Source organism: Gracilinanus agilis, chromosome 2, assembly GCF_016433145.1.
Source record: "Gracilinanus agilis isolate LMUSP501 chromosome 2, AgileGrace, whole genome shotgun sequence".
NCBI lineage: Eukaryota > Metazoa > Chordata > Mammalia > Didelphimorphia > Didelphidae > Gracilinanus > Gracilinanus agilis.
The window spans coordinates 708,417,017-708,427,103 of NC_058131.1; the positions used below are offsets into that span (position 1 = coordinate 708,417,017).

Genomic DNA, 10,087 nt, shown 5'->3' on the forward strand with positions numbered 1-10,087 from the left:
AGACAGATAGATAGATAGATAAATGCATGGATGGATGGTTGGATAGTTAGATGGATGCATGCATACATACATACATGGATGGATGATATAGATATGAATATATGATATAAATATGAATACAGAGCAAATACAAAAGAGTGGAGAGTGACAAGGTTGGTTGGCAAAGGATCCACATCAGAGGTAGATAACCTGAACCTTCCCTGGAGCTAGGGGATTCCAAGAAGAGGTAAGGAGGGGAGACATTCCAAGTATGGGGAGGATGGGCACTTAAGCGGAGATTGTGTTTGGAGAATTCTAAGGCTTTTTATAGAGCGAGAAGTGATAGATATGAATAGTCTAGAAAGATAGACTGAAGGCAAATTGCAAAAGACTTGAAATGCCACACCAAGGGGTTTCCTTTTATCCTAGAGGCACTAAGGAACCCCTGGAGTTTCTTGAACAGCAGGGTTGTACCCTATTTTAAACTCAGAAAACTTTTCTCCTTGTCTTTTCCTGACAATCTTTTTTTTAAGGCTCCATTGCTAAAATCCACCGCCTGTCATCAGGTCAAGGATAATTCATGAGAAATATTTAAGCCAAAATTTTAAAACCCCCTTTTCTTTGTTCTTACGCCACCTCTGAAATTGTAAACCAGCCTGATGTCAGCTCATGTATCTGAGGCCACAGTGGTTCCTGGGGCGGAGCAGTGGAAGGGTAGCAGCCTGGGAGTCAGGAAGATCTGATTTCAAATCCTGTCCTTGGTCTGGGTGCTGCAGGAAGCTAAGATGATATATGATTGGCAAAGTGGTGGGACTCTCTCATACTAAAGAAATCCCAGGTCTGAACCACCCAAGAGAACACATTTCTTACCTTTTTCTCTCCCAGTTTGTGGACAGCCCCCTCTCCTGACAGGCAGTAGCTAGTCCCAAATCCAAGGGCATTTCCCAAAGCCTGTGCCATGGACCAGTTATTGTCATCATCTCACAAAATTTAAAGCTGAGAGGAACTCAGAGAATAACAGAACTTGAGGATTTTGAGCTGGGAAGGACTGTAGAGATATTATCTGGTCCAATTTCTTTTCAGAGGTTTGGAAAGAGGCCGTGGAACTAAATTCAGAAAAATCTACCTTTTTCATAGAACTTTTGTGAGATGTTTAGTAGATGCTTAATAAAGATTTGTCAGTAAATGAGGAAATATGGGGAAGTGCTTTGTAAACCATAAAGCAATCATGAAGCCACCTCTTCATCTCCTTCCTCCTCCAGCATTTCTCTCTAAAAAAAAAAAAAGCAAACTCTTATCACCTCCAAGGCAGAAGAGTGGTGAGGGCTAGGCAATGGGGGTTAAGTGACTTGCCCAGGATCACACAGCTAGTAAGTGTCTGAGGCCAGAGTTAAACTCGGGAAGATGAGTCTTGACTAGGACTGGCTCTCTATCCACTAAATGACCCAGCAGCCCCCAGAACACTAGTGTTGTCTCTACATGGCCTGAGAACTTACGATCCATCCCATCTCGTCCACACGCCTAGTGAAAGACAAGAGGGGACACCCTCTCTGACCAATGCCTAAGACTTAAATCTGCACTAATCACTCGGTTGCAAAGGGAAGAATGCCCTCTTTCTACTCATTCGAGGAAAAGGTAGCTGGATAATTAAGTTTCTTTAAACAACATTCAGTTTTGCTGACGTTTCATCTTCGAAAAGCAGCTGTTGGCCAAATATAGTTATTGTTTATCCACTCCCTGGAAAGTTGTTTTTAAAAGCCCTTCTTCTGGTAAAAAATGTTGCATCACATAATTGGCGATAACAGGAAAAGTAGGAGTTGTTATTTGTATTTAAATAAACATCTGCTAAGAAAGTCCAATTTTTTTCCTCCGCTTCCGAGCAAGCCTTTCATTTCTGGCCATCAGGCACGTTGAATTATTGGTGTGTTTATTCCCTGCTTTTCCGCGGTGCTATAAAATATTCCCAAGCGCTGCCACAACACGAGAGCTTTCTCTAGAAGAAAAGGAGAGGTGAGGCTGGCCTTCCTCCCTTTTTCCACTCTTGCACACGTTGACATTTCTGTGCCACAGACGTTATGAATGTGTGATGTTTCTGTAATCGCAGGCTCTTTATTATTAGATAGCTGAACACAGGAGCATCCTTTTAATTAAATTGCAGTCGGTTGAAGTGTTTTAGAACACAGCTGCCTAAAAATATCCAAGAGCATCCAGGAAAACCACAAGGTTATCCTTTAAAAGGAGGGGACTGAGGAACCCTCTCCGTCTCTCAGCTAGCATTCCAAATGCCAAGAATTCCCCCAACTCACTGATTTTGTATTTTGGTGGGGGCTTCCACTTTAACCTTTGAATCTCTCCATGCTGTTTCCCCAAATCTGGGATCAGTTCTCTTTTCCTGGAAGGTCTGTCTTTAAGGAGAAGAAAAAGGTACCGAACCGGATTCCCTTGCCCCATCTTTGAATGAATGAACCCAAAAGACCACTGTTTTAGGCATCGATGACTTGACATTCTGATAGAGGAAGACCCCACTGGAGGGGAGGAGAGTGCCACTAGGGGACTCCTCAATCCGTTTATCCTTCATGGAGTGGCAAGTGACTCCAAATAAATGATGAAGCCTAGCTGTAAGCCTACCATTTCGGACCGTTTCCCTCGAAATCAGACCTATTTAAATAGGGTTGGGATTTGGGGGAGGGATTTCTAGAGCTCTCTCAGGCTCCAATACCCCAGTTTGGACGATGAAAAGGAAACCTTCAATCAAAGGTTTGCAAATGGCGCTAATAAAAATAATTTTAGGGCTGTTCACTATTGAATTAATCCTGTCACTGCTTCCTGCCATTAGCGGGGATAATGGAACATGAAATAAATATAATCGTTTTTACATACCCAGCTCATTGGCTTTTTGTTTGGAGTATGCTGAAAATTAAATTTTGTGCTCTTCCTGAAAGGATAGTCTTCTGAGTGAACCATGGATCACAGAGAAGGGAATAAGCAAGCATGTGTGTGTGTAACCCACTATGTGTCCTTAAAACAACCCTAGGAGGTAGGTGCTATACTTATGCCCATTTTACAGTTGAGGAAACTGAGGCAGGAGCAAGGTTAAGTTATTTGCCCAGGATCCCACAGGTAACGTGTCTCAGGTTGAACTCACTTTCCAGTCTCTAAGCCCAGCTCTATCCCCTACACCATCTGGCTGCCTCTCACCAACTTAAGGAATTTTCTCTACCTCGTATATGAATAAAATGGCTGGTTTTGCTCCTCAAAAGCAGAATTGCTGAGATAAGTGGTCACGTACAAATGGAAACCTTACAGATGACTTAAGAGAAGTCCTTAACTGCTCTTGGGTTTCTCTATCTCAAACTCAGATATTCCATGGAATATGATGTCTAAAAAAGACCCTGAGAGGCCACTTACACCCTTGTTTTATGGTTGGGGGAATAAACCATGAAATGGCCCAAACGGCTAGTGAAGTAAAAGGAGAAAGAACCGCGGTCTCCCGAGTGCCGTCCGATCTTTCCTCTACCTCATTAGAGCTGACTATCAAAGTGCCTACCGACACTTGGCAAAAACGATGTTATAATGCCCAAGAATTCCTGTAAGTACAAAAACGAATACTATGGAAATGCTTAGTGTGATAACGCACGTATAACGCATGTATAATGGCTTGCCAGCTCTAGGAGGAAGGAGGGAGACAATTTGGATCACAGAACTTTGGAAAATGTATGTGGAAATTTATGATTACACATAATTGGTTAAAAAAAAAGTTTTAATTAAAAATTCCTGTAAGTAAAAGATCCTCCGACATCCTGTTTCTACCAATATATGATTAACTTAATGGAAACGAGAAACTTGTTACTTGTGTAGGACCCACCATAAATGATGCCCACAAACGTTCTGCAGGTTTTTTTAATCATCGAGAATGGATACCGTATGCAAACACTCCATTCGAACGTTCATTACACTTCTATAATAAAAATGGTCCTAAAAGGTCCATTAAACACGGCTATTTAAGTTATACAAATACAGCAGTGTCCATTACAGAGACCATTACGAGCTGCTGACGAGGCACTTCAAGGTAGAAAGAACTCTGTAAGGAGGAAGCTGCCCAACGGGCCAGGGTCAGGCCGAGTGTGACCCAAGAGAAGAGACCAAGAAAATCGTTCCCAGCGAGCAAGCGAGGAAAGCAGCGTGGCCCAGAGAGGACCAGGCACGAGGTGGACATCTCGAGCACCTCTCCGTCACTCGTCAATTCTGTGATTGGAGAATGAATCGAACAGAATGAATAGAAATCAAGGCGACGCTCTCCGGGCTTGAAAAGTCAATACACACCAGATGCGAGTCGTGGGGTGCAAAACCCCCCAAAAAAGCAACGATGGGAGTTTTAAGAGCTGAGATGAGCTGAGGAGTTGGGAGATAGACTGTCTGGAAGGAGGTGGTCATCCCCCTGTTGGCCATTTCTGGCCAGATCGGGACAACTGGATCCAATTCACTTTTTAGAAGATGAATGGCCCTTTGGAGCAGAAAGATGAAGCAAGTATTGCAGACCATACAAGTCAAGGCTTGGTTGGAGGAAATGGGAATGGTTATCCTGTAGCAAGACTCTGAAATCCTTCAAGAACTTCAAGGATTGTCTCAAGACGGCGAAACTACAATCAGTGCATTAGTCGAAATTAGGATTTCACATGATCCAACTGATGGCTTGAAAGGACCTTGACTATGGTGTGATCTCTCTCATCTTAATTTCTCAAAAACTGAAGCCTTGAGAGAACTAAGGACTAAGTCCAAGCAGGTGGCAACTGAGTCAAGATTTAAATTCAGCTCTTCTAGACTCCAAATCCAGTGGCTTTCTACCATAAGTCCTAACAATGAAAAAGGGTATTTGAAGAATATCCATTTGGGGATTCCTGTCATACAAATTGCCTTTTGAGGTTGCTCACTCTCCTGAGATCCTGGTATTGGAAGCCTCAGGTCCTGGTTCCATTGGACTTCAGAATTTTTATTTCCCATTAAGGTCCCATTTCCTAATTCATAAAATGTTAAGGGGTCAGGATTATGCCCCTTCCTTGCTCTAAAAAAGGAGTAAGGTGGCAGTGGTCTTAGAAGGAAGACCTGATTTCATGTGCTGTCTGACTATGATCCTGGCCAAAGAAATCAACTTTCTCTTTTAATTTTTCAGATGTAGGAGATACACCACCTACCTCATAAGAGTAGTTTTGAAAGCACTTTATTGATCAAAAAACATCACAAATCCGAGTTACTCATCAGCCACCTTCCTTGGAAATTAAGAAAAAATTTTTTAAATCTTCTGGGTTCAAGTTTTAAAATGTTTATGCTTCACTACTGTGTAATTGGCAGAGCAAGAGAAACATTTCCTGTCCAAGTAGTATTATGTTGTGAGAATGCGCGACGTCTACTTTCTAGAATTCTATAGTGGCTGCTCCCTCCAATATGGCCTTTGAGAAGCCTAGAGGTACAAGATCTATCTTGAAACATTTGAAAAAATGAATTTCTTGTGCTTCTGGGTTGCAAGAGCCAGAACAAAGAGCTGGGTCAAAGTTAGGCAAATTTAGTCTTACTATGGAGCAAATCCAAAGTGGGAAGAGTTGACCCTGGAAGGTGGCAAGTCTCCCTTCACTGGAAGTATTCAAGATGGTGGCTGGATGACCAAGTAAGTCAATGGGGACTCCTACTGGGCATAGAGTTAGAGGGTCTGAGTTCCCTTTCAACTCTAATTCTCAACAGGTTAAGTCTAAAACTCTGGAAAAAGGTCTGGAAACCATGGAATGATGCCAAAGTCCAAAACTGGCTTAATTTCAATTATTCTTCTTAGCTGTGTGAACCTGGGCAAGTCACTTAATATCAAATGCTCTTCTGCCTTGGAACCAATACTTAGTATTGATTTTAAGAAAGAAAGCAATGGCTTAAAAAAAAGATTCAGTTTTCTTGTGACAATTTCTAAGAATCTAGCTTCATAAGAGTACTTTTTAAACTATCCTTCCTATTTTAAAGATATGCTACATATATTTATGAATTGATGGCAGAATGGACCTGACACAGTAGCTATCATACTCACTTCAGCTTTGTTTAAATATTTTTCATTGTTTCTATTTGGGTGTGGATTTTCTTCCTTTGGATCAATTGGTCCTCTTAATGGTCCCCACTCCTCATATGAGTCCTTTTGGGTTCTCCAGTTGTACTTCTACTTCAAACCTTTTTTCAAAACCATGGCTATTTCAATACATTTGGCCTGTGGGATTCCATGAAAGCTGCTTCCAAATGTATTCATCCAGACAAAATGAACTACCGAAAACTGAACCCCCATCAGTCAGGATGCCCATGAACCTAAAGTTGCTATTGTAAATTTTGTTACTTTTAAAACTACATTTCCCAGAAGCTCACTGACCTCCTGTCGTGATATACTGAAGTAGATAAGGGATAAATTCAGTGGATTTCTGGGGCTAGTGCTCTTCTCTTGGCTTGAGGGCAGCTGTGAACACGGGACTGTAGATTAGCTTGGCACGTGGTTTTATTTTGCTTATTTGTTCCTTTACTTCTAGTGATTATTAATAAATCTTTAAAAATATAATATTTTTGAAATAATTATATTATCCAAGTGGGTGACTAAAAACAAATTTTTGCAAGAAATCATACTTCACTACTGATTCATAAATTCGGTTTCCATCCAACAACCTCTATTTTCCTGGATTACATTTTTTCCCTTGGATAAAGAATCTTAAATGTCCAAGAATTTAGGATAGTCAATTCAATTATTTTTAACTTCTGGAGTGAATTATTTAGGTAACTAGATAGTACAAAAAGCCAGAATCCTTTTTCAGGAAGTTGGAATTTGAGACCAAGCAAGCTGAGCATATAAAACTATATTGGTCTAAATAATTTGATTTTATGTGGAAAATAAATCATAAGTTATTTCAAGGAAGTAACATTCATCAGCATAATTGTAAATTGCAATTTTATTATCCATCCCTTAAGACCGAAATGTCATGTAAAGTGCCAGTTAGTAATTAATACTTTCCAACAGAACATGTGCTATGCCTCCATTTTCTTATTTTTAAAACAAATGCAGTAAAGGAAGGCAACTCTGATTCTTCTCTATTTACCAGATATTTGCCAAAACTTTAACTTGAAAACAGTGGCTTTCAGTCATGCCTTCCAGCGGACCAAATGCTAAGCCCAATGGAGATCACTGATCAGCGCTTGTTCTAGGCACTGCAGAGCCTGTTTAGATCAAATCAACTTGCTCAGAAAAAACTCCGTAAGTGCTCCTCAGGCTTGTTCACTCTGACTAAAACCATCATGTAGTGAAGACCTTTCATGGACAGGTAGCGAAGTTTCTATCCATATAATTTAATATGAACTTCCACAGCTCGGAAGGCAGAGTAGCACAAGTCACTTTTCTAACTGATGCTAAGCGAGGCACGCATTATCTACTTCGTACAGACATGGATAAATAAGTGCTGGCCTCCAAAGACCGCTTTCTAAAGGATGGCAAAATGGCTCGGCTAAATGCACGTGGTCTTGCTACCTCCCGAGGCATCGGGGTTTCTGAGTCGCTCCACAGCCAATGAATGAACCTACAAAGGCTCCCACAGCGGCTAAAAATGAATCGTTTATGTCCCAGGATCCAAACGGAGAGGGCAAGAGGGCAGCCATGGAAGGGGCTTAGAGGGAGCAAGAAGCACCCGAAGAAGCCGGGCAATGGGGCAAAGGGATCAAGTCTCCTTGTATGCACGGATGCTTCCGGCCATGACAAATTGCTGGTGAGCCAAAGAGGGCAGGGAAGGAGGGTGAAAAGGAAGCAGCGGGTCTACCCAGCCCTATGCCTGGGGATCTATCAAAAATATATGATCTTCTGGGGGCAGCTGGGTAGCTCAGTGGATGGAGAGCCAGGCCTAGAGATGGGAGGTCCTAGGTTCAAACCCGGCCTCAGACACTTCCCAGCTGTGTGACCCTGGGCAAGTCACTTGACCCCCATTGCCCACCCTTACCACTCTTCCACCTATGAGAGAATACACCGAAGTTAAGGGTCTAAACAAAAAACAAAACAAAACAAAAATATATGATCTTCTAACTCCTAACTAAGGCCTGCCCTCCCCACAGCCCAAGCCCATCAGCACTCTGCTAGAAAGTAAGGGCTCCTCTGGACACCCCAATAATGACTGAGGAGCATCAGCAATGCCGCTCTTACCTGGCATTATTCCACTCCCCAATATGTGCTGTTTTCAAAAACATTCGTTTTAGTTAGGATGCTCTGCTTCATTAAAATAACAAATAAACGACTCGGTGATTATGGGCTCGACTTTCACCCTATTAGCCGCCATGCTCAGCCAGCTCCTTCCAAAGGCAACACCTCTACTCAAAGCTGAGGAATTCGTTTAAAGGTCACAACTAAAACTGCCAAAAGGAGTCTGCAAATTTGCTACACGCTCTTCAGAGAAAGGTAGCCCTTACTCGAGCTACAGATTTTAGCTACGCGACGTGAGCGCGCCCTCACTTAGCTTTCTAAGGCACTGAGGTTCACCGCCAAATCGTAGCATTTCTCTTATTCTGAGTTATGAAGTAGGAAGCCATTGGAAAGAGGTCTATGTATGCATGTTATATCCTACCACATGAATACTCTAAACTTAATTAGTGCATTTTAGACTTTTAATGGGGTATATAATTTGAAGTCCATACCCTATTTCCCCTTCACTGTGGTTGGTTTTGATGCGGAGACAAATTTAAATTTCACATTGTTGTAGGCAATAGGAATCCAATTTCAACATACAATACCCAAGGAAGGGTTTTAAGATACTTTATAACATAATAAAATTGAGTCTGATTTATGCTCCTAAATAACATCTCAAACATGCAAGAACTCAAGGAGAATATTGTTTTAAAAGTAGCTCCAACTTCCCCCAAGCCCTGCACATCAATGCTGGATTTACAGTTTTATTTATAGAAAACAAAACAGCTATACCGATGAGATCTACATAGAGCATTATTCATTATAATGATATTTACAGTTTTAAGCAACACCCTGGAAAAACAGAGGACAGCTTCAATTTTACAACAAAGAAAGGAAACACATATATAAAGACACATGTTGACAGAATTTAACATTACAAGAGGACTATCCATTCTTGATACAAAACCCCTGGAATCGCTTGGCTGGACAACTAGAGCTTCTTAATCTGACTGTCCAGGTCATTAAAATATGGATGGTTCAATGCCATTTTGCCAGAAATTCGCTTGGCAGGATCATAGACCAACATTTTCTGAAAAAGAAAGAGATGGATACTTATTCAGGAAATTGTATCAGAGACGAATAAACAAATTATTTAAATTCTCTATTAACGTCTATCAACAAGCATAAGTTAAGATTCAAGCATAAATATTTTAAACTAATCAACTCCAAACAGCACAAATGTCTCACACTTCAGGAAATTTCTAATGCCATCCTTCCTTGCCTTAACCAAGAGCACTAATTAAAATAAAACAAGCCTCCTAAAATCCACCAATGCTAAGAAGTGCTAAGAGCCAATACCCCTCCCCTTTTGTTGTTGTTATTGTTAATTAATGGAAATCACCAAAGCATTAAGATCATAGTTTTACAAGCAGGAATATAAATAGAGGCCAGAAAAAAAAATTAAAAAAAAAAAAAAAACTTTTTTGGCTAAGAGAAAGCAATTTGCAAGAGCTATTTTAAGCTGTTTTTGCAGGACTCGTGACAATTAATGGTAGTTGTTTCAATACTGCTTAAAGTATACCTTAAACAAAGGGACTCTAGGTTGGGAGGAGGAATGAATCAAAGCACTTATTCCAGAGTTTACTTAGTAGTAGACAAAAATTAATTAATGCACTTGAAAGAAGAACTAGACTGAATCTGGTCTCAGACACTTCCCAGTGGTGTGACCCTGGGCAAGTCACTTGACCCCTATTGCCCACCCTTTACCACTCTTCTACCTAGGAGCCGATACACAGAAGTTAAGGGTTTAAAAAAAATAAGAAAGAAAGACAGAAAGACAGAAAGACAGAAAGACAGAAAGACAGAAAGACAGAAAGAAAGAAAGAAAGAAAGAAAGAAAGAAAGAAAGAAAGAAAGAAAGAAAGAAAG

General features: G+C 40.9%; 1 protein-coding gene across 1 annotated transcript in view; it reads right to left on the reverse strand.

Annotated features, from left to right (window-relative positions):
* Positions 1 to 8,647: 8,647 nt before the first annotated feature.
* Positions 8,648 to 10,087, reverse strand: part of CDK1 (cyclin dependent kinase 1) — a 21,178-nt gene continuing 19,738 nt past the window's right edge. Inside the window, exon 8 of the mRNA XM_044662947.1 lies at positions 8,648 to 9,248. Coding sequence (XP_044518882.1) covers positions 9,150 to 9,248 — 99 coding nt within the window. The 3' untranslated portion in view covers positions 8,648 to 9,149. The remainder of the gene's footprint in view (positions 9,249 to 10,087) is intronic.